Source organism: Triturus cristatus, chromosome 10 (genome assembly GCF_964204655.1).
Source record: "Triturus cristatus chromosome 10, aTriCri1.1, whole genome shotgun sequence".
Taxonomy (NCBI): Eukaryota; Metazoa; Chordata; class Amphibia; order Caudata; family Salamandridae; genus Triturus; species Triturus cristatus.
The window spans coordinates 245,633,478-245,658,977 of record NC_140593.1 but is presented as its reverse complement, the minus strand read 5'-3'; the positions used below and the strand labels follow the sequence as shown (position 1 = coordinate 245,658,977).

General features: G+C 42.3%; 1 protein-coding gene across 14 annotated transcripts in view; it reads left to right on the top strand.

The window, feature by feature from the left end:
* Positions 1 to 25,500, top strand: part of SNX13 (sorting nexin 13) — a 558,687-nt gene that overhangs the window by 139,650 nt on the left and 393,537 nt on the right. For all 14 annotated transcript variants that reach the window (XM_085630906.1, XM_085630899.1, XM_085630907.1 and 11 more), the window contains 2 exons: positions 13,642 to 13,754; positions 18,200 to 18,302. In XM_085630906.1, coding sequence (XP_085487032.1) covers positions 13,642 to 13,754; positions 18,200 to 18,302 — 216 coding nt within the window. The remainder of the gene's footprint in view (positions 1 to 13,641; positions 13,755 to 18,199; positions 18,303 to 25,500) is intronic.

Genomic DNA, 25,500 nt, shown 5'->3' with positions numbered 1-25,500 from the left:
AACAGAAGTAGAATTGCCATGTTGAAAGTGAATGCAGAAGGCTGCAAACGTAATCACTGCTGGTCCTTACAGAGACTCCAGGCATGGACAAATAGCCTTTATGTATCCAAGAAGGGAAAGATCCACTGCTGCGTAAAAACAAATAGACTGGTCATGTTTAAATCACATCAGCATATTCCTTAGTGTGTTTTGTTACTGATTTTTGTTCTTGATAACCAAGTTAATCTGAAGTGTAAAGCAAAGCTCCCAGTGTCAAAAGATACCCTGGTTTTTCCACAGATTTTTTTTTCGTCCACAGATTAAAGGCATTGCCTTACATTTTAGCCCAAGTGAAAGGCAGAGCGTTTTTTAGGTCTCGCCTAGCAGCGCGCATGCGCTGCATAGGCAAAAGACCTTTAGCAATCGGTTGGGCTTTTCTGCCAAAAACGTGCACGCATTCCATTGCCTTTCATTGGCAACGCGTGCACGTTTGGCTATTCCCTTGAGGGAGCGAGCTTGACACCATATGTTTGTAATTAACTTACAAACACATGGTGCCCCTGGCTCTCTCCCGCAAGGGAAACGCTTTGTGTGCTCTGGGCCACACTCCCCCCACCCCTCCCACTTTTAGCGCGAGGTGCGCGCGCGCTTGTTCAAATTAGTTAACTCACTCTTAAATCCTGCCTGTTGCGAAAGTCGTCACTCCTTTCCAGTCTCCTTGATATGTAGTGTCACATTTCTTTTATGACAGGGAACAAAGGCACTGAGGTGTCTGGACGCTACAGCACATGAATACAGCTCACTCGGACCGTAGGGTGAATAAAATAACTGCTTCGGAGTCTGGGAACTAAACAGTAGCAAAGAGACAGACAGGGAAATGCACCCATCAGTTCACCACTTTCTTATTATTAGCTTGAAACAGGCCCTCGTAAAAGGATATTTCACGTCTCCACTCTGCATAAAATGCCAAACTATGTACAGAATGTAAACAATTAAAGCAGGTATCACAAAAAAAAATAAACAGAAAAGCAAGTCAAGAAATCAGTAGGATCGGGCTTCAACCGTTAACATTTCAAAATGAAATTGCGTGCTATGTAAAAACAAAAATCTGCCTCTGTTTCTTATTTATGAATTCATAGCCCGCCTTAAAAGTCTGGTTATCTCTTTTGTGGTCAGTCGCTAAAAAGTCTGCTCTGTGGGTAGATCACATCTGCATTTCTTTGACCGCGCACATAGGTGGAACTTGTGGGACTATTTGCTGCTAAAACGGTGTAAGGATGTCGGGGATAATAATAATAGCCTGGTATTCGTAAAGTGCCAACTAATCACCCCAAAGGGTCTCAAGGCGCTGGGGGCCCTTGGGAAGATTAGGCGAGATATTGCCACGAGTCACATGGTGCGGGGCTGAGCTGCTGCCGGCGCCGAGGATTGAACCCTGGCCCTCACGCCCGAAGCCAGCCACCCTGGCCGTTGCGCCACACCTCACCCACACCTTTGTAAAAACCTATGTACTAAAATCCTGTCAAAGCACAGCTGCTAAAATGAGCTCAAACGCTCCCTGGAGCTCCAATATTACTATTAAATTGATTGTGTTGGCAAGACTGCCATCATGGCAACATTAAAATGCAATGTATAAAGGACATCTCTCTACACCGAGTATGTCGGACTCGTATTTCGCATAACATTTTCATAATATCAAAGTAACTCAACCATGTCACGCTCGCGCCGCCTGTCACTCTGGGCCCCTCGCTGTGACGCCGTCCTGCTCTGGACAGTAATGAAGCCCAAATTCTATAGATCATCTCTGGTTCCCCTCAGTGAGCATGCTAGGGTGGATGATCTCTCCACATAACCTTTTCCCAGCAAACCGCTTATTAATTTCGCTGTCCTTTGTGCTGAAACTTTTTCTTTTCCTCATCTGTTGATTCAAATCAACGGTGAAGAATCACAGCTTCTGAGGAGCCGATGTTACTTGGTTCACGGCTCCTGAGAACTGCTGTAAAATGTTCTAGGGTGCACTGTGCGCCAGGGGACTCCAGTGTTCTAACATCTACATGGATTTTTACATTGTAATATAAGGATCAGGCCTCTGCTCGGCGCTTCTGCAACGAGATGGGTGGATAGATGAGTGGGTGGATGGCCGCCTTATGCTGCACACGGGCTATGCCACCAGCTCCCTGCTGCGGTTCCGGGTCGCAGAGTGCCTCCTTAGTGCCAAGGAAGTGGTGGTGTCATCGTTCAGCGTCATCTTCCTTCTCCAGCATTCCAACCGTGCAAAGGAGTATGGGGGAACTTTCCTGCGAATCGTCTTTTGAGAAGATGCTACATGTGTGAGAACTATTTTATAACTAAACTTCAAGAAATCTGATTCCGCGTTATGTATTGGCCTTTAAAACTTGAGTTCTGACCATGTAATTACATTATTTGCTAAGTGTGCTGCTGTATTATTAATATTCTTTCCCTAATCCAAGACTGCCAAACCCCTTCTTGTATGATGTCACATCCTGTTTTCCCCTATAGTGTTGTCATTGTTCCTGAATCATTGCTCACTCACTTGTGGGACAGATAGATACATTATCCTATTTCCAATATATATCTCATGAATATTTATTACAATAAGTAGATATTCATATTTACAATATATATCATGTTTTACTATAAGAAACTCAATGGAGATATATATATTTTTGTGTAACTATTTGGTCTATTGAAGGATGGGCCTGTATGAGGCTTTATTTAGTCCATATAAATGTCGGAGCTGGTGTTGCATATAAATATAAACCTGTTTTTTGGTTCAGTATTACCTTTTAATTGTAATTCAGAAAAATGCATGGAATGTCTGAGGTGTGACAAGAAGAAGGGTGTCCGATTTTATCTACAGCATGCCCCTGTATATCTTGTCGAATTTTTGCCCTGAACCCAAAACATTGTATTGGCTGATTGCAAAGATAGCTGTCTGTTTAGAATGTCTTAGAAACTCATTATTGGATTAGTAGGTACAATGATCTGTACCCTGCGGGTATTCCCAGAAATGGGGAATTACCAGGGGAATCAGTAATTCTGCCCTCAAATTCCCTGTTAAGGCCCCATTTTCACCTGAAGTTGCACCCAGACACTTAACAGCTGATGTCTCCTGATGACACTCAACAGTTCTGAGGATTTACTGGGGATCAGTTCATCTCAGTGGGGTTGGTATCTCTTGTTAAAGGCTCCATTGGGATTACCAGAGAAAACATAAGGATGCCCTTACTGGCAGTGAGCTATGCCATATCTAAGCATAATGTTGGCTTGTTGCATAGAAGTGTGCTTATGTTTTAAAAAAAAGTTATCACTTTATTGAAAATAATGCAACTGAGTTTGATATCAAGTAGATTTTATCAGACAAAAGTTATACTGAGAGTAGTTTTATTTTTGACACTATCTCTCATGATAGCTTCACGGAACCTATTTACACATGATAGCAAAACACTGATATAGTTACAGAAGAATTTACAGTTAAGCTGCAAATGCATACTTCTCTATATCTGGTATTTCCAGTCTTTCTTGAAGAAGTGACTTGCAAGGTAATTATCTTGCTATTCCATAGTGATGTTTGCCCATATCATGCCACCAAGGTTTGATTGTAATTGCCTAAAAGTGTGTCATTGAATGTGGATAGAACTAGGTGGTAAAACAAGGGGGGAAGTTTGTTTGGATAAATGCTACCAAAACGAGTCTAGTTACCTCCATCTATGTAGGCTTTTGCATTGACCTTCGGATCTTAGCCTGGGCTGGAGTCACATCTCCTCATGGATGTGTAACAACTTGCTCAAGCTCAATGGTGATAAAACTGAGGTCATGATTCTGGGTAAGAACTCCTCTCTCTAGGGCCCACAACATTGGCCAGAATCTCTGGGCGCTCTGTCAACTCCATCTCAGAAGGTCAAAGATCTGGGCTTTCTTCTGGATGATTACCTATCTATGAAGCCTCAAGTGGCTAAGGTGACTGTCACTTTCTTTGCAGTGCTTAAGTGGCTGAAAAAGATCATTTGGTTGATTCCCGCTTTTGCCCAAAGAACTGTAATCCAAGCTCTAATCTTACCTAGTTTAGAATCTGGCAATGTGCTATATTTAGGTATCGATAAAGCCACAATTCGTTGGCTGCTGATTGTGCAGAACACAGATGCTAGGCTTTTTACCGGCTTTCAAAATTTGCCTCGGTCTCATCTTTTTTGTGATCTGCACTGGCTCATGATTTCTAATCACATCAACTTTAAAGCTCTATGCTATATGTTCATGGCTAAAGCTAGACTTGGTTCATGGTATCTGCAGGACTTGGTAGTGCTTTATCACCCCGCTCAATCTCTGAGATCACTGAAACGCGCTTTGTTTACTGTACCTAGGTTCAGCTTGACTCGCATGAAGGGACATTCCTTTCAATATTTAGGCCCGAGACTCTTGAATTCTCCTCCAAAGTCATTGCAAAACTGTGCATCACTTCTTGCTAAAGGTCTGGCTTTTTAGGTCTCGCCTTTGCAGCGCGCATGCGCCACATAGGAATGGACCTCTTGGAATCTATCGGCTTTTTTGCCCAAATCTTGCACGCTTTGCATTGCTTTCAATTGCAACGCGTGCACGTTTGGCGTTTCCCTTGCGGGAGCGAGCTTTGGCGACATCTGTTTGTAATTATCTTGCAAACAGATGGTGCCCCTGCTCGCTCCCACAAGGGAAACGCTGTGTGTGTCTGGCAAGCAGTGAAACGCCAAACGTGCTTTAACTTTCGCGCCCACGGGGCCGCGCTTGTTTTAGTTGCTCTGAGCTCCAATGTCAAGCAACTGCATCAGCGTTCATGGGGAAGGGGGGGGCTTCTCAAAATGGAAATGCTCCGCAGTGGCTGGGATTGCAAAGATTCGTGACAACAACTATTTACATTGCTTTTCATTTATGCGCTACCGATGCTCAGAGAAAATCACTACCATTACAATTTTTAATATTGCCCCAATTTAAGACGGCGGCCGCGCGACATGCATTATGATGAGGCCGCCTTGCCATCAAGTGTTTTGTCTTCTCGCATGCACGCTGCCAGATTGGGCTACTTGAGGGTGATAGATTTTTGGCCTGGGTTGTGCCCTGTGTGCGTCTTTTTACCGATGATGTCTGTGGTTGGACAGAGGTTGCATGTGAGCCCAGGGCACACCTGATGATGGGACAGCTCTGTGAACTGCCATCCCCTGTGTTTTGTGCCCTTTGCTTTCCTGCCCTTATTGTCCATCCACCAGCAAGCACCGTCCTCTGATTAGGCAGCAGCCGCATTCCAATGGGATCCCTCACCGTGCCATGTGAGCATTAAGTGTGAGAGATGCTGTGACTGTTCACGTCCCTGGGAACACCCATGCTCGTCCCTGGCTGTCACAGCTGTGAAGATGGGAAGTTTGGAAGATTTGATTCCCTCGAGGAAAAACTGGGACTGAGTCTGAATTCAAACGTTCACAAAGGCTGGCTGCAGATTTACATTCCGCAAGCATGGGGCTTATATATGTGATGTATCACTTTCTAATTTCCACATTTGCATACTTTACCAATGAGTAGCGAAAACGTGCAATCCGCTTCACATTCGTTACTTTAGTTTATCCTCCAATGTGATTATTTTGACTGCAAATATTACCGGCTTCCCACTCAAATCCCATTGAATCTGTACAGGCTGCTGGACTACCCAACAGTTTAAACACTGCTTACCACTGAGACATTTAGGTGTACATTTGGTGGGCACTTTTTAATTGTGGAAAAATGCACCCCTGTGTGTCTGTGAATACACCAAAGGTTGATACACTGTGTGTGGATATTTAATGTGCAAAACATTTCACTGATAACTCCACTGAATAGCTGGCTTTTCCTACCCTAGTCTGTATTTACTTGTGTGTTGTTCATGCAAACGTGGCGCATAGTACGCGCATGCCCACCTCTGCAGTCCTGTGTAACATACAGAATGTAAGCATAACTGCATTACAGCTTTTTCAGGCATAAATCTCATTTTAAATCTGAGAAAATATTTGTAAATGCTTTCTTTTTTTAAAATATTTATTTATTATTTTTTGTTCAATTTTTTTTTTTTTTTTGTCCTCATTTGCCTGCCCCACAATCCCAAAAAGAGACGCCGATCACCTTGGATGTCGTCTGGAACTTGATATAGTTATCTCCCAGACCCGAACACCAGTAAAACACAGACCGGCGAAAGACGTTCTGCGGGATATTATGGGGGGAGGAGAAAAAATAAGAGGGCACACCAATCCCCTCACTACTCCATCTAGACTTAAAAAGCCTTTCAGTAGGAACCACCAAGGAACCTTGGAGTACGAGGGCATAATCATCGGACCCGGGGGAAAAAAAAAAAAAAAACCCCGGAAGGTCTGCCGAGCCCTTCTACCTCCACTGAACCAGCAAGTTCCAAAAGGTGAGGTTACGTTGGCCACATGATCTGGCCAAGTCCACCTTAGATGTGTCATATAGGGACATTAGCCAACCTGCGTGTGATGGTGCCTTCTGGTCAACCCAAAATTTGAAAATCTGCCGTCTGGCCAGCAGAATTGCATAAAACAAGAAACACTTTGCCTGCCCCGTGATATTATCGTCCACCCCAAATATTATTAACGGCAATGTAACAGATATGGATATCTTAAGAATAGAGTCCAAAGTATTCTTTACTTCCTGCCAAAAGGTGTTAATAAGTGGACAATCCATAAACATGTGGACATCGGAGGCTGCAGGGAGATTGCACTTATTACAGCATTTTCCAATCTGAAATTTAGATAGCCTTTGAGGGGATAGATAGGCTCGATGAACAGTAAACAAGTGATTCCGCCTCAGCCAAGCTGGCTTAACCACTTTATACAGGAGAGTGAACGATCTTATCCATAGGTCCTCACACTGCATACCCATGACCCCTCCCCACTGCTCATCAGGTAGAGTGAAGTCCCATCCACCTCCTCCTGAAATGCCCAGTACCAAAAGGCTCTCAACAATTCCCGGGACCAGCTAACGAGCTGCATATATTTAAATCTCGATAGTGTTGGGCCAACCTTCTCATATAACTCCTCCCAACCTACCAGTGCCCCTCCCACTAGCAAATGTCCCCATCTTACTATCCCTGCCTCCTTTATGGGAGTTGCGAGACTATCCCTCAAGCAGGGAGGGAGCCCCAGGGAGTCCCAGATTGGAGCGAAACTTGAAAAATAGGGCAACCCTACTCTTTCTCTAATCATCTTCCAAGCTTCTGCCATTGATTGTAGGGTCTTTAACCTCACCTTCTTGAAGAACTTCCGGTCCCCGAATTTAAATAGAAAGCCATCAGGGGGCAGATCCTCCCCAATCAACATAGCCTTGAACATTTTACCGATTGATGCACTTGATGGAGATTTCAGCAACATCCTGGAGTATGACAGCTGAAACGCCCAGGCATAATATTGTATGTCTGGAAGTGTGAGACCCCCTTTCTCCCTCCTCCTTCTCAATTTTTTCCAGGCCAGTCTGGTTGATTTATAGTTCCACACAAATGAATTTATATCTTGCTGACACTTTTGAATTTGCTTAGACTCAAAAGCTAGAGGGATAGTATTGAAAATAAATGTATACTTGGGGAGGATGGACATTTTTACTAAGCTAACCTTCCCAAATATTGTCAATGGGAGAGAGGCCCAAGCTTTTAATAGCGCCCGACATTCTCGAAAGACCTGGTCCAAATTAACCCCTTCAGTGCCACGCCCTTTCCCCCTCCTGTGCCGGGCGTTGCATTAGTGGGTGGGGTTCATGACGAGATAGTCTTGTCATGGGCACAGCGCAACCGTGCTCCATGACGAGACTATCTCGTCATGGGCACAGAAGAGGTTAATATGAGCTATGTTACCAATCTCCTGGGTAATCCTGATTCCCAGGTAGCGCATAGATGGAGAGACTACCAACTTCGGGTTTTGGATATTCCAAGTCATTACCTCTGTCTTTCCTTCATTGATTTCATACACCGAAATCTGCCCGAATTCTTTAGCCCTTTTGATGATAATGGGGAAGGCCTGCACAGGGTCAGTTGTATAGATGAGAATATCATCCGCATAGAGTCCTATCCGCTTGACCCATCCTCCAAACTCAAAAGAGGGGATGTTGTACTCCTCTCTCAAGATTTGAGCGAACGGTTCAATATACATATTGAACAGGAGGGGAGAAAGCGGACAGCCCTGCCTGGTACCCCTCGTAATCTTAAAATGCTCAGTAAGAACCCCATTAACCAGGAGTCTAGCCCTTGGATCCTTATAAAGAAGCGAGATAGCTCGACAGAAATTATCCCCTAAATTAAACCTTTTCAATACCGCGGCCAGATAGGGCCAATTAACCCTATCGAATACTTTGGTAGCATCCAGGGTAAAAATGGCCAGAGGAAGAGAGAACGTAGCAGCGATGTCTATCGCTCCAACCAGATCGTGGGTAAGATCTGCCAACTGCCGCCCCCTTATAAAACCCTTCTGATCCTGGTGGATTATCGAACCAATCTCACTCCCCAACCTTCCCGAAAGGATGGCCGCAAAGATTTTGTAGTCATTATTTAGGAGTGAGATTGGTCTGTAGGACCCGCAGTCAGCTGGGTCCTTACCGGGTTTGGGGATCAGCACAATTGTTGCCTCATTCCACGATTCTGGCGGGGCCATGCCTTCAAAAAATATGGCATTAAAGAGGGCAGTCAGAGATGGAACTATAACTGGACCTAATGCACCATATACCTGCCCTGGTAGACCATCCGGGCCTGCCGCCTTCCCTCGCTTCAGTTGTTTAATGGCGTTAGTAACTTCAACCTCTGATATTTTGGTCTCCAAATGGTCGCGCTGTTCTAACGAAAGGGTGGGGAGATGAGCCTTATCTAGCCATGCCTCCCTAGCCATTGGATCATCCACAATGTCATCCTTATAGATGTTTTGGAAGAACTCCTGAAAGGCGATCCCTATTTCTGAGGTGGAGGATCTGGCCTTAGCTTCCCCTTCCAGTTTTATTTCCTTAATATATTTTTGGCCTGATCTGCTTTTATTTTCCAAGCCAAAATTTTACCTGCCGCCTCTCCATATTCAAAATGTGACAACTTACTTGCCTCCCATCTCTTGGCCACCCTTTCCTGAAGTAAGCTTTCAAGGTCTGTCTTCAACGCTACCCGCTTCTCCTGATCCTCTACCGAAACTGAGCCACATTTCTGCTCTGCCTGCCTAAGTTCCTGCTCTATGTTGGTAATTGCAGTTCTATAAGCCTTGCATCTATATGAGGCTCTATTTGTTATGCAGCCTCTTAGGAAGGCATTTAGTGCTTCCCATACAATGGCTAGCGAGGCAGAGTTTTGATTAATTTTCAGAAATGAGCTTACCTCAGAGACGAGAAAGCAGGTTTCTTCCTCCTCAAGCAGGATCGTCCGGTCAAAAGACCAAGAGGTATGCCTGGTCTGCTGGTGATATAATAGGGTAAAAGAGATGGCCAAGTGGTCAGACAGATGAGAGGGGATGTATGTTATCTCCATCAGATCATCTTTCAGCTTATGACTAAAAAGAGCATAGTCAATTCTTGACTTGTGTTTATACTTAGAGTTGTGCAAAGAAACCCCTAGTATATTACCTGATCTCTGCCTCCATTCATCTACCAACCCCAGATTTGACATTATTGCTATGAGTGTTTGCTTGGATTTGGAAGAAGACAACGCTCTTGAGTTGCACGATTTGTCAAGCTTGGGGTTTAAGACTATGTTAAAGTCTCCCACCCACACTACGGGGTCTTGGCATGAAATCAGATGGTTCTGAATTTTATTTAAAAATGACGGGTCGTCTTGATTCGGGCCATAGTAACCCACTAGAGTATACACTTGCCCTTCTAACTGAACTTTCGCAAGTAGCCATCTTCCGCTAAAATCTTCCTTCTGTTCCAGAATCTGGGCTTTGATCTGCCTTTTAAATATTATGAGGATACCACGTATGTTGGCATTGTGGTCCGTACAAATAAATTTGTCGACCCACTTCAGATTCTTAAGAATATCCCTCACCTCAAGCTTGAGTAAGTGTGTCTCCTGAATGACAATGACCTGCGCGGGGGAGTCTTTCAAGTATTGTAGAATTCTATATCTCCTGGCCCTCACACGCAGGCCATTGGCATTCCAGGATAAAAACTGCAACCCAATCATGTTACATTATCGCTTCCTATCCATCCCGTCCTTCCGCCTACGGAACCAGTCTCTCTAACGTGAACCAAACGATATCTCTTAACTTGAACATATTCAACAATTTTTTTTTACAAGATGTAGGGAGAACTAGGACAAACTTATGAGGACCTTTTAACTCTTCCCCCCCCCCTCCCCCTGGAAAACCCTCCCTTACTAATACTGGCCAGATGTGTCGCCAGTTTGCATCAGAAATGAACCATCCCCTGAACCCCCGCATTGCCTTTTAGAAAGAGAAAAAAACGGCTTGCCGCCACCTCAAAATCAAGTTGGCTACTGAAGCCAAAGGGATGGCAGAGAAAGCATAAGGGATATCAGAGTGACAAGGTGGAATCGTGGAGGGGGGAGCACTTCTCCATGATACCCAAATTAATTAAACATTTATGTTTTTTTTCTTTCCTTTTTTTTTCCTTCCTTCCTTCTTCCTTTTCCTTTCCTTCCTATATTGTGACTTTTTGGGATTTTTTTTTCTTTTTTTTCTTCTCCTTTTTTTTCCCTTTCCCTTTCCCTTTCCTTCTCCTTCCCCCCCCTCCCCATTTCCTGACTTTTTTTCCCCTCTCCCCTTTCTCCCTCTTTCTTCCTCTCCTTTCCTTTCCATATGGACCTTCCCCCCCCCCCCCTTAACTCCCCTCTCCCCTATTTTACGTTGTTTTCTCTTGTGACTTCTGACCCTTTGAGAATTTTTTTCTTTTCCTCTCTTTTTTTTTTTTCTTTCTTTTTCCTTGTGTGACACATGCTTTCTTGTGTGACACATCAATAAGGCAGGGGGCAGCAAAGGGTCTGCCAGCAATGCACAATTTCTGTGAGTCTTGCTTGCTTGTGTGTGCTTGTTGTGTTTTGTTTACTCCCACGAAACTTCACCCACCACATCCTATAGAATAGAACAATGGATCAGCCAACTACTGCCATTCATTGGGTCTCTTCACTAAGTGACATTTCGTTGTTGCACATTTGCACATCCACCTACAAAGTCTAGGACTGTTAGGTCAATCTCTGCTTTTGTTTACTTTATTCATGTGATGTGTCAATGTTTAGTCTTTTTTTTTTGCCAAACATAGGCATAACCACTTTCAATAGCAATACATTTTTAACTTTTTAAAAGTTAAACATTTGAAAAACATGAATTAAATAAATAAATTATGCAGGTTTGCTAGTGCCAAATCTTCAATCGCTGTCAGCGCATGTGCTCCATGGCTAAACACCTATAAGGTCCAAAAGGCGAGACCTATTTGCAATGCCAATGCTTGTGTTTATCTGTCAGTTATTGTTCTTGATGGTGCTTTTGCAATTGTAGTTTGTGACGATTGACCGGTAAAGAGGTTGTTGTACTAGCTGTGTAATTTTTTATGTTTTGTTTTTATAGCAACTGTATTTACAGTTTTTGAAGCTCGATCAAAATGAGGCTTAGAACCTCATCCCATATTAGAGCACCTCTCACGCATTGAGAGAGGCCATAGGTCTATATTGAAGGTGAGGGATGAGAACTCAGCCCCTTCCAAAATGATCCTTTCTCAGTCTCACTTGCTTTTTCTCAAGGAAAGTTCTGGATATCTGTGAGTTCAAAGATTCAGCCCCCCTGGAAGTCCACCAGACAAGCATTTGCAATGTAATAACTCTCGCATTTGCGAGAGTTTGAGCTATTGACATTGTAAATGACAATGCCTTTTATTTATGAATTGGTTTTTAAAACATAAATAAAAGGCATTGTCATTTACAATGCCAATAGCTTAAACTCTTGCAAATGCAAGACCTATTGCATTGCAAATGCTTGTGTAACTGGCTTCTTTCTAGCAATTAGTGTGTTAGAAACCTTTACAGAGGAATTCAGGCTCTTGGCTCCTTCTCCTACTCTAAGGTGAGTCAGGTATCATCAAATCGGAAAAATCTGAAACTAAGTGTTTTGATAAATGTATAATGGGCTGTGGGAGTTCAACAGCAGAGGTAACTGGAAGTACCCATGTATGACGTCATAGGCAAGCCCCACTGTGAGTGATGTTGCAAAGCCAGTACTGTTATTGAACCATTGGTTTTAGAGTAGGGTTCTCAGCCAGTTGAGCGTTGTTAAATTTATTTATGACTCTTCCTGAACCATTTGAAAAAGAATCCGATTGTCCAGTGTGCCCTCCGAGAAAGACAGTCATAAAGCAGGCCAAGAGTTGTTAGCTGTTTTTAATCCATTGAACTTAAAAGGCCTTTGCAGATGTTTACCAGTCTGTCATTTAAACATTGCAGAGGATAAATCATGAATTTATGTGGTCCTTCACATATTGTAGTTCTTTAGGTCCCTCCCCCTTAAGAATCCTTTTTGCGAAAAATATTCCACATCTAAAGATGGTTTAGCTCCTTCAGGTGACGATAAGGATCAATACTTGAACAGTGGAACTGTGAAAGTTCCTATCTGTTCACTCAAATTGTTCAGTGCTGTGTACTGAAAATGGGTAGGGCTGATCACCTTTATTACAGTTTAGGTAGGCGAATTGGGGTTTCAGGTTTCAGCTTATATTTTGACGGTTCTTTATCAGGTTTAGAAATAAAGGCGATCAAGAGATCTTTAGAGTACTGGTGCAGTGTCATGGGTCAGCTCTTCAGTTGCTCAGGGTCAGCTTTTACTAGACGTTTGTTTCTTCTGTTTTGATCCTCCAGGGTTTCTCTTGCTTCTGTGGGCTTTATTGACAGGCTTGCATAAACAGTTGTATCCTCCTTGGTGGACATTCCAGTGGGCTTTATCTAGTTAGGCCAATAATTTACCCAATATTCATACAAATTGGCTAATACTCGGGTGAATCGCCCTTTATTCACCTTTGGACTGTATTTATTATTCTATATTCTTGTGATCAGATCATGCTTCGATTAGCTGAATGTGCAAGATGGAAAGGTGTTGGTCTGAGGTGGTATTTACATACTGTGATTGAATAGAAAGCCTTGAAATCTGAACTTGAGATTTTTCTCGTGCATACAGATGATTAATCTAGTGTCTTTTGAGGGCTGTGCGTTTCTTATTGCTCTTTTCCAATTATAGTCACCATGGCTGTGACTCTAAAGCCAGATCTTCAAGATGGTGGTCACTTTGAGGAATATCACGTTTATCTTCTTCACTGCTGTTGTTCATTGCAAACCACTTTCTCTACTTTAATTACCCTCTGTCACAGTGGTGGTTGCCAGACTGATAGGGTGCAAATATTTCCCCAAGTGAATTTGAGTCCCCACAATGGAACAGTCTTTTGTGCAATACGTGGAATGCATCCATATATTAAAGAAGTAGAGAAATACTTTAATAGTATGTATTACTTGGAATGGTTAGAACAAATAAATTAGGCAGCCACAAAGTCTGACTGTATTTTATGTTTGAGTTTGGTAAACATATGCATCATAAAGCTTGTAACGATTTGTATGTTTTTTCAGTTCACTGTACTGTTTGTTAAACATTTGTTTTGTTTTGTTTGTTCCAGGCCAGTCTTTCCATATGGGGATGGGGATTTCTTGGTGGTGTTCTGTTTCTTATAACGTTTGGACCCTTTGCAATATTTTACTTGGCCTTCTATATTCTCTGTTTTGTTATTGGGTAAGTACATTTCAGTCTCGATCAAAAGTTGCAAAACTACTCTTTATTTGCAAATTAAGTGATTTGTATTAGTTCACTGTGTCTAATGGTACCAATATATAATACATGTATTACTGTAGCATCTGCTAAGATTAATTTTTGAAATTGGTTAGAATTCAAATTGACGTCTCATTTAATGCTAAAATCTGGTGTCCTAATATATTGTTTTTTTACTAATTGATTTAAAAAAAAAAAAACGAATTTAACATGAAAGAAATATTATATAATTTGTGCATCAGCACTAATGATAATATTCTGGCATTTTATTTTAGAAATCCACATATATTTTACTGTAGAAAATAAGTAAGAGTAGTTTAACCACGCCCTATTCCATATAACCTTTTAGTCACCACATTCTACCTTTGTCCTACAACTGTAATTTTTGCTCTGATGCGCTTCAGCATATTATTCCCTGGAGCAGGCCTCCGACGTTTTCTGTACTGGGAGCTACTTTTGATGAATAAAAACAAGCCAGAGCGAATAAGGAAAATTATCAGTGTTAAAATTGTGATCACTTCAGGCAAGATTACATAGGTGGCCACCACATGCAGGATTACCATTCCTACACGTCCGCAAGAAATTAAATTGAAACATTATCAGTAGGAATTCAGCAATACCTCTCCCCAACTGAGCAATAATTGTCATTCAACTATCTGCTGGACCTGTTTTGGAAATTAAGATCAGCTTATCGTTTTCTGAAAATGCACACTTTTTCCTATCAAATACATGCTTTTGAGCTTGGTAACCATTCTCCTCGAATTTCCCCACATCCCCCTGGAAAAAACTTCAGGTTTGATATGTAGTAAGTGGGTTTGTTTCCCAAAAATCAGTTTGACATTTTCATCAAGCCTGCATACACTATATATCTGTCCATCTGTCCGGTTTTATAGCGTGCTTACATGTCACCTAGCAACCACTTCAGAGCTGCAGTAAGAAAAAAAAAAAAAATAACAAGGCAAAAGGAACAGGAAAAGCAAAAGGGGATTGATCGTGAAAACGATAAAACTATTGGCACAAAGAAAGGAATAGTTCATTTTCATAAGGCTGGTTAAACGATGAGAATCAAGGTGTAAGGAAAGTAGTTAATATTAATAGGTGGATTTGGAGAAGGGAATACATTGAATGCATTGAACAGGAAGGTATTAAGCACTGGCGTAACGAAACTTGAAGGGGCCCCCCTCCGGATTAAATCGGGAGCTCTCTGGTCAGAGTTTTGTGCTGAGGGGGCCCCTTGAACTTGGGGCCACCTGAACTTGGGGCCCCCCAAGCCTGCACCGTGGGGGATGTGGGGGCTTGTTACGCCACTGGTTCAAAGGTTGTTCCTGAATTGGTGATAGTATTTTTGATTTCTCACTTTAAGTGGTGGGTCATTCCAAAGATGTGGACCTGGAAGTTAAACAGTTTGCCTCCATATGTAAGCCTTTTGCGCAAATGTTGAAAGAGCTGAAATGCGTTGGCTGATCTTAAATTTCCTATTGGTTGATATGGTGAGGGCCGAATTTGAAGGTAGTTAGACAGCTTTGAGTATGATATATTTTTTTAAATGGATACTGTGTCAGATCAGAAGCCCATGGAAATTCGTGAGGGCAGGTGCGGTGGGTTCAGATTTCTAGAGGTAAAGCAGATTATTACTGCTTGTTTGTGTATGTTGCATGGCAACTTGCTGGTGTGACGAGCAGAGTGCGACCAACTTTTGAATCATTTATTACGGCTCCCTTGAGCCAACGGGCTGACGAGCCTTGGACCTGCACCTGCGCGCCATGAGAGGTACTTCACCTGTTTTAATTACATTTTGGCAGTCCACGCGGCACCCCTTTACACTGACCTACTCCCTGCTGACGAGAGGCAACTACCTCGAAACACGTGTCCAGGGATGGCTAATGCATACACATACTTTTCTACATACATCGTGGCATAGGCGTACTCGCCGTCGCCACTACATCTACTACAGTTCCTTGGGGCAACTTGCTGGTGTGACGAGCAGAGTGCGACCAACTTTTGAATCATTTGTTTGTGTATGTTTCCGAATTTGCCATTTTTGTAAGTATGAATAGATACTATTGCAGTAGCGCGTGTGTTGCAAAATTAAATCTCTTGATAATTCGATGAGAGAGTAGGAGGAAAGACCTGATTTTTCTAAGTATAGACAGTTGCATCACTTACAAATATTCTGTTTTATATGCTCATGTATTGCTTTGCCAAGAATGGCCACGTTATCTCATGTGTACACCATAATGTTGATGATGGCCACAATATGCCTCAGTAGGACCATAGCTTCGTCCTGACATTTCTTATGTGTACACCATTCGAGCCTGCATAGTTGCTCGCTGCATCACTTGACTCAAAAAACTGTCTTTCTCAATGTAGTTGTCAACTTGTCCCATAAAGGAACGGCAGGCACTTTAGGTGCCACAGTCCTACACCACCTTCTTCCTAGATAAATTAGTGCTGAGGACTTGAGTGGCCTACTTTACCTATTATTGCGACTACTTTCCATGTCGGGCAGTCTGGTACTCTTCCACCATCCATTGCTCCACCTCACCACACTAAAAAGGAGGAGAGATTTTGTCAGTTGGACCCCAGAAGGGTTTTAATTTTCTTATATCAATCATTCCAAGAACAATCGAGCTGATGATCAGCTCCTTGTGGGGTTTTCTTGAACAAAGAAATGGAAGGTTGTACAGAAGTCGACCCTTTGGAGGCGCATCATCCTATGCCTCAAGATCTGCTACACCCTGGCCAGGAAATGTCCCCTCCATGGTCTGAAAAGACCAATCCACCAGGGCAAAGCCCGCTATAACTGTGTTGCTGCAAAGAGTGCTTTTCTTGGATATCTGCCATGCTGCGATGTGGGCAATGGTACATATTTTTGAAGCACTGCTGCCTTCAAAGTCCAGGCTGGCGAAAAATAAACTTGTTTCACTCTGTTCTGCAGGACATTTTAATTTGAGTCCACTCCACCGACCCCTCAGCTTGGGAAGTTATTGCTTTGGCATGTACGTGAAGAATATGTTAGAAGCATCCATCAGAAGAACAAGTAGGCTATAATCATAGATTCCTCACTGTCCATCTACTTCCCAGTTCTGTGGATCGGCCTCTGTTTAGCATCTAGCTCACCACTAGGTTGTGCCCATCAATGAATAGGCTCCCCTGTACCCATTTCAATGTCAAGTCTCAGGGGACGCAGGGGAAGATAAGCTACTTGAGTCCTCATTATTAGTGCCTGTGGTCCACCTGAAGCAACAACTGTGGGTGGATGGCTGACGCTCACAATTCTGAGTAGACCTGTGTATCTGGCTCAGGAATTGCCGGATCTTAAATTCTGGACCCCACAATCCCAAGTATATTTACTCTGCCCCGTAAGCACTGGACCTGGTTTCACTAGATGATGCTCTGCATTTGGTGAAACTGCTGCTGTGGGGACAGTAGGGACTGTTTGCAAAAGCATAGCACATTCTAGCTCCTGTTTAGGCTACAGCACCATGGAGATGGGAGAGTAGATAAAAGGCTCCAACGACCTGAGCACCAAATTAACGTGACTCACCCAGCCAAATACAGAGCCCTGTTGCTTTCGGCCCACCACTATTCCTCACCAAATTCTGTCAAATTCATATTGTGGGGCGTACTGTGAATTCCCCCTCGTGCAGTGCCAGACTGCAGGACTGAAAGTTGTCTTAATCTAATTTCCTTTTTTCAAACCCATGTGTGGTCCGCGATGGGGACAAATTACCTTGCTTTCAGTTAGGCATTTGAATTCAGAATGATATTTGTGTAAATCTGTCCACTTTGCAGGACACGTTAGAGGTTTACACCCTAATTTGAAAAGTCGCATCCTACTTTACAAGATGCATTTGTATATATTACAATGTTTTGGCTGGTAGTTGCAATGCACAGTGAATGCATGAATGAATGCTTCGCAGAGCTAAAAACTAAAATGCCAATTTAAGGTGATAGATCATCCCCTGTTACATCCAGTTGTAACCAAACTAATCCTATATAAATACGGGTGAAAGACTTGATGTGTTCTGAATATGTGCAAAAGAACTACGTGGTATTTAATTGAAAAAATGTTATTGGATTATGTGTTCTCAAAACAGACAGGCGGCAAAAGTGCGGTGGAGTTAACTGGTATGTTGACATATTTGGATGTATGTGATGCAGGCTATGTATCTGGTTTTATTCCTGTAGAAAGTTCGTTCCTTGCAAAAAAAATGTGCTTACTGATTTTGGATTATCACATATTTAATTATTCTCAGTTTTGTAATTTACTGGAATGAAGTGTTTTGTTAAGGTAAATATCCAAATAAGTAGACTGTATAATGCAAATAGGTCCTCTCGAAAGATGCTTAAGCAAAGCTGAAATATTTTACGTTCATTTTATTCTGAAATCCACGTTTTCTCCACAGAGGCTTTGTGATTACTCTTTTATTTGGAAAGACAAATTCGGAAAAGTACCTTGAAATGTGCGAGCACTCCTTTCTTCCATCTACTCCCATTGGGGTTCCTTTGGTAAGTTCTTCTTTCAAAATGTATGCAGTATGTTAAAAAAACAAAAACTTTGACAGCAGGTTGGCAGCTGAAATGTAGAAATCTGCTTTCTCTCAGTGAGACAACAAGTTGATTCTACCACCTTAGTTCCTGTTAAGGTCTCGCCTGACCCAGCGCATGCGCTGGTCTGGCGAGACTTTTTGAGAGGGCTCCAAAAAGTGCTACCAGGCCAGCCTAGAGCTACAGTGCACGTGCGCGGGCGCGCGCGCCGCGCTTGACCGCGATTACTTTCACTTTCCGCTTTGATGTTTGATCGCGATCCCGATCTCTTTCGCGGCCGCACGCCCGCTTGGCATAGCCAATAGGTCTCGCTTTTGGGACCTTATAAGTATTTTGTTATGCAACTGTTGCATGGCTAAACACTTATAAGGTCCCAAAGGCGAGACCTATTGACTATGCCAATGCTTGTTTTAGTAGCTTCAAGGCCTGTTGTAAATTGATTATAACAACGTGTTTGAGCCATTTGAAATCTTTTATTGAGAAGGTTTTGTCAGATTTACGTCACCGAGGTAATGTCTCATTGAAATCCTGTTTGCTTTAGTCCCCCTGTTTCTCTCTCATCTAAGCAAACTCCTCACAACTTATATACCAGATTAGCCATGTGGTCCAAAATAAGGCTTCCTGTTTCTGATCTTTAAAGCAGTGTTTCCTTATTCCGTGCAAATAGATATGTCTGGACACAGAGGTGGTAAATAACTAATGCTAAACCCACAAGACAGTCTCCCAGTTCTCCTATTGCATTAAGATCAACATAACTGGATTGGTGAAGTAAATTCATATTTTGTGGTCCACTCTTGTCTAAACCTTTTGGTAATTAAGCTGGTCTTTTCCACCCAAACATTAGCACAAAGGCCTCATAGGAGTGTGTTCGAGCATGCCCGCATGCAAAGAAGGCATGGTGGAGTTGAGATATTGTTCTTAAAATGTTTGTGCTTCGTCTCTTGGGAAGTTCAGGTTTAACACACCTTGTATGGAGAGCTTCTCAAAAATCATGTTGGCCTCTGATGCATCGAAAAACATGAAAGAAGGCGATTTTGTGTTGAATAACTTGGTTGTGCAGGAACTTGCATTTGTAATATTTCACACCCTGCAGCTCAATCTCATTGTTTTGGGATCTTCTAAATTCGGCATAGATTTCTTTACCCTCTTATGATTTATAGGTGAGTCACATGTAGTGCTCAATTGGCCTAAACTGTAATGCTTTTCCATTTTACACTGAATGGCTAATCAGATCCACACCAAGGGTCTTGATGCAGTGAAGTCTTTCTGTTGACAGTGTACCTTTAAACTCTTAATTTTCCTTTGAGACACCAGCCTCAATAGAACGGGGTGTGTAGTACCAGAAACTGACAGATTTATAGGTGGGAGCTAGAACTGCAAACTGCTTGAACGATGCCCATTAAGTCTCCTACATGAAAGAGGTCAATCCAACCTTACTTGCTTCCTCTTTGCAAATGTCTGTTACGGGGTCTTGGCTGCTGCAAACAACTGAATAGTTTGCCATGTAATACTGAGTGCAGCTGTGCTACTGTTGAATTTGATGTTTTAACTATCACCAAACAAACCTATGGACAAATTTCATTAGTAATTGAATCCAGTGCAATGTTATTTCATGAACTTTCAAATATCATTGCTTAATTACCTGAAACGTTTTTAGTCTAGTTCAAAACGTGTGTCTTTTTTAAAAGAGATGACCCCCATCGTAGACTTGGAGGGGGGAAAGGCAAAACAAGAAGAAACACAAAAAAGAAAAACACAAATCAGATTAGTTATTTGTCGAACTGTCCAAAGCATTCTTGTCCCCAAAATACACACTCGCAGGCGCACTAGGGCACCAGCTTAACCTTCTCCAAAGAAAATAGTCTAGAACATTGTGCAGTAAAGAGCTTCTGCTTATGGTAACACAGACCGTCCTCCTCCATGCATCAAGATGGGTCTTCATCAATCCATTGCTGTATTAAATCTTTCCTCAGGTTTAGCTGCCTAAATAAAACACTTGTATTGAAATAATTCAATCTTTGAATGGTAAAAACAATGAATGTATCTCATATTACTACTACCACCTCTTCCTCTTTTGATCCTGACAAATTGTCCGTCTTTCAATGACTGGAATTACGTAACGGAAGCTGGAGAAAAACATCCATCTAGCATGCCTGTCTTTAGGGCATTTCATAGAGTCAATAAATCTCACATTCTTGTGATCTATCCATGCAGTTATAGTGAATTTAGCCCTTTTAGGTATTGCTGCCACTGTATAAATGCTTCTTAATTGCAAAGATTTATTTGTCATATTTATTTATTTATGTTCCTGAGTTTTAAATAGCACTAGCTAGACCCAAGGGTATCCGAGTGCTTTACAAGATATGTGAATAGGTAGAATTGAACTACATGCGAAGATTCATGCAAGTCAGAGTAGAAAATGTACATATTGTATAATGCTTATTCATAAATGAAGAAGTAGGTGAAAAGTAAGCTATCAGATGAACATCTTTGGAGATTGGATCTTTTACTGAAAAAATTGTCATTCACGCAAGAGTCACACTTTTATACTGTGGTATTTCAGGATTAGCATTAACGAAAACTGGGTTCAAATGTAAATACTACCTTTAAGGTACTAAAAGTTCTTTGTTGTTCCCAGCTCAAAAGAATGCTATTTGTATCATGTAAGGTACACAGTGTTGCCCACATTCTCCAGTCGTCTTTGGATCTGTGATGACCTGGGAGAAGCTTAGGAAGGTGGATGCGACCAGCAGCCACCATTGCGAATGGGCCTTGGGGACCCCATCGAATAGCTGGGCGCCAGTTTTTTGATTTTTATGCTGGCGGTGTGGGTGAGTGGCATTGCAGAGGGGTGTGGGTCTGATGGGGAAAAGGAGCAATGCAAGAATGTTTTTCAAATAGGGATTCTAAATGACATCATACTCAATTCAAGCTTTGCTCTTGTCTGTCCCTCAAGAGCCCTTGATGAAAAACATCCCCGTAATTCAATTACTCGTCTATGATTCTATACATCTCTGATCCCACAGTCAAGCATGTAGGATAATTTTTGCTGCTAATATAGCTATTATTTATGAGCTAAGCCGGTAAATGCTCCCCCATTGTGGTAACGTTATAAAACAGTTGCAAAAGTTTGTTGCCTGAAACCCTTTAGAGGTGAACTTAGCCCCTACCCTTGCACAGATCCTTGTAAAGGTAAGGCTCTTGCACTGTTAAAAGACCGACTATTATTCAATAACTAAATACTTTGTAAATAAAGTTGCAAGATCTTTCTGCAAGTGATTGTGAAGGAATTCTGTGTGCCTTAAAGTATCTGTGTTTGCTTCATTCCGATGACAAATAATATTTCTGTTTTATTAAACCGATATATTGCTTTAAATTGACTGTGATAAAGAAGCAACACAAGTTGGTGAAAAGTTTAAGCATTTAACTGAAACATCCAAAATTGAAGGAAAAACTTTGCATCAAGATTGGGGGGAATGAAATCCCCCAAAAGTCCCTTCTTTACATTGGACATGTTCATGAATGAATACAGAATGGTTGCCACTTGTGCCAGTCAGTAAGGTGCAAAAGAAAATAAATATCTGGTTGGAATACATGAAGCTAAATGACTACCAAGTAGTATATTTTTCAAGGACCTCCCTGTCCTCGGACAGAGTTAGGGAGAGTTCTCCTCCTCCTCCTCCTCTTTGGAGGTACAATAGTGCATTCCATTAGGACTATCTGCTAATCTTTGCAGCCATGTTCTTGGAAAACTCTATGAACTTGGCGTCCCTAAGAAATTGAACATCCACACTCTGTTCTCCTGAAATGCTGATTGATACTCCTCCAGCTCTTCCTATCTTCTGTTCGTGGATGCCCTGAGCTTTAATCCTAGTTCCAAAGCTTCTTTTCCTTTTCTAACAGACTACACTTTCCCTCAGTCTTGTGCCGAATATTCCAGCATATGCCGTTCTTGCACAAAAAAAGTGAAAGTGATGGATGAAAATAATAAAAGTAGACATAACCACTGGCAAATACTTTGTGTAGTTTTCATTCTTTTTATTTAGCTTGTTGTGCCTTTACAGATTGGGGCTGATCATATGCATCCTGGCTCCTCAAAATTTGTGGTCAAGCTCAATGAACTAAGAAATGCACTCTCACATTGTATTCACTTGCCTTTCCAGCCCACACTCTTGCCAACAAAGAGCAGCCTGCGCATGCACCATTGCAGTCTTTGCTTCAGTATTCTGTACTTACCCTTGGCACAACCCAGAACTAGTAGCCTCTGCTTCTACTCCTGATGGAGATCCTGCCTTGACCGCTTGTCTTGGTACATGCCTTTATTAAATTACTACTTTGGCTTGTCCATGCAGTCTGGTCCCTTTTTCTGTAGCACCATCTACCTATCCTAATTCCATCACTTTACACACAGCTGCCTGGGCCAAGGTTTGCTAGGCCAGACAGCTGCAAACAGTATAGATGCCTCATAATCTCTGCCCCTATATCTCCTCCACTCTGCTTGCCCCCCTCTTGCCCCACACACATTTGTACATTTCCTTCTCAGAAGTTCTAAGCTAGTGTCCATGAGCCCTCTGGTAATCGAGTTGGCGTCGCCCTATGTAAACCACTGACCGCCCATCCCATTCCTGATTTTTGCAGGGCAGCAAGCATACCGCGCTGTTGCTTCCCCCACAAATGTGGTCTGCATCCTCTACTAACAACATATTGCCAGAGAACCGTTATAGACAGTGAAAGGTGGCTCAAGCTGCATTTTCCCAATCCCTGACACACATTGTGGACTGGTTTATGACCGCATCTCACTCCGTACATTAGCCTGACGCAACAGTGATGGCTTTTTTGCATTTTTAACTAGTACAGCTGAATAGCTTCCCATGGCATAGATGTTTTTGCCAGCTATTGGATTTCTTACCCCTTGAGCTACACCAATCATATTTCCAGTACAGAGCCACTGAGAATACTCACCCTTCCACAGGTCTCGATCATTGTAATTACTGAGCTTTGATTAAATCTTTAATCACCTGCAGTAAACAACATAACCACTAGATCACACCACACCACTTGCCCTTAAGCTCTTAAAGCAGCAACAGTAACAGTGAGCTGTACAACTGATGTGTGGAAATCTCAGCAGAAAGAGTGCAATTAATCTATATGGAGGCATAGTGAGGAATGGGCCATTTTAGTGACCAAGGGCCAGGTGTAAGAAGCACTGGTCGCGAAGTACTGGTCTCAATTTATAACTCTGTATTGAATTCTATTCAGAGAGATGTTTATTCAGCTAATTAAGCAATAGAAGTAAAAAAAAAAAAAATGGGAAAACATACGTTAGAAAATCATCATATGTGAAATCCCACATAATCAAAACATTGTCTATGAAGTAATCATTAAACCAGTCGAGGCAACCTAATCAGCCAGAACAGGAATAATGCCATCAGCTGATCGGGTTATGTATGTAAAGTGCTAGTGTGTACGATAAGATGTGTAAATATTATAGATGAAAACATTAACAACAGTCAAAACTGCAGTTAAAAGATCAAATAAGCAATCGTAAGTTAGAACTTCATAGAGCATGAGATCAAAAAAATCACCGGCAGGTGCCCAGCACAACCCCACTATAGGTGTTAACCCTCCATGGTTTTCCTGGCTTGAACAGTGAGTGGCCTTAAGGAAGGAACTCGCCCTAAAGCAAATGTCAGGGGTATCTTATAATTACAAGTGAAACTGTGCTTCTCTGCACCTACGACGGACAAAAGTTTCCTATCGATGGGTTAAGGAACCACCTGCATGCATGATTGAAGTAGTTACATAAAAACATGTAATATTACAGAGACGCTTAGAAAGGCCATCACAAGGACAGGGGGAGAGGCTGATCTCCCCAGAGAAGCAGAAGAATTATCAACGCACAGAAGCTGCCACACTGCATTAGATCGAAAATGAAAAAGAAGGGACTTCTCCCAGTCGGTGAGTTCTAGTGCAAGATAAATGGGCTTGGCAGAAGCGAATGACGTATAAAAGAATTGCACTGTGTATTTCGTTAGCTCGACTTGAAGTCCACTACCATTGCAAGATTGCAAATGAAGTTGTTTGACCCCCAATTTATCTTCTTTCTTTATACTTGGCGGAGAGGAGAATAGAGAAGACCACCCCAGAGCCTGTAAAGATTTTGACATATAACTCAGCCATGACCATTGTCCGTGCTGAGGCAATCCATTATGACGTCTCTGCAGAATTCAGCTTGTGAATTGACCCATATGGTAATCCATAGCAACAATGGAGTGAAATTGACACTGTCTTCAATGTACTGCTGGTTTAACTCTGCGTGGACAATATAACTAGGGGCAGTTGCTGGGAGGTATAAAAGCATCTGGCAAATGTGGTTTTCCTCAGTCTGGAGCGAAGAACCATTATGATAGCCCCAGATCCTTGCCCTATACACAGCTGCTGGGACACATTGGGCATTATAACTTTTAAAATGAGTGAAATGGTGCCTTTGGTTGCAGGGCTGGAAAGATTAAAATCTGCTCCCGTTGATCTACTAACCTTGAGACGAGGGGAGGTCATCTGGGAATGCCAGGAACTTAAGGAGTTAAAGATGACTTTCAAGTAGCTGAACTCTCTTAACACAATTCAAAGGGTAATCCTTAATTCAAAGTCTGCTTAAGGATTTTTTGCAGAGCCTGCAGACCATGATCGGTATTTTGCCATATTTGGTAAGGTAGTGGGGAATCGAGCCAGTATGACCGGGTCATCCCCGTATCGCAAAGCAGGGATCTGAGCTCCTGCGATTCTAGGGTTATGAACCGGGTTTGAGATCAGATGGGGACCAAGGCCATTCATAAACAAAATCTATTTCTCCATTAGGGCTAACGTGCACGTTAGCTGCCAGATCGATGTGCAAACTATGCAGAAAATTAACTAGATGCACCTCTATGCCTGGATCTAGCAATATTAACCATAACTTGGACCTGTTTACGGAATCGAATGCCATAGAGAGGTACATGAAGGCCAGGTACAGAGAGCAGCGCCTTACAAAAATATATTTGTTAATGATTGAACTCAAATTTAGGTACTGCTCAACTGTACTGAGCCCTGGTTAAAACCCATCCTGAAAAGGGGAAAGAATGTTGTGCTGTTTGACCCACTCGGTAAGAGGGTTGCAAAT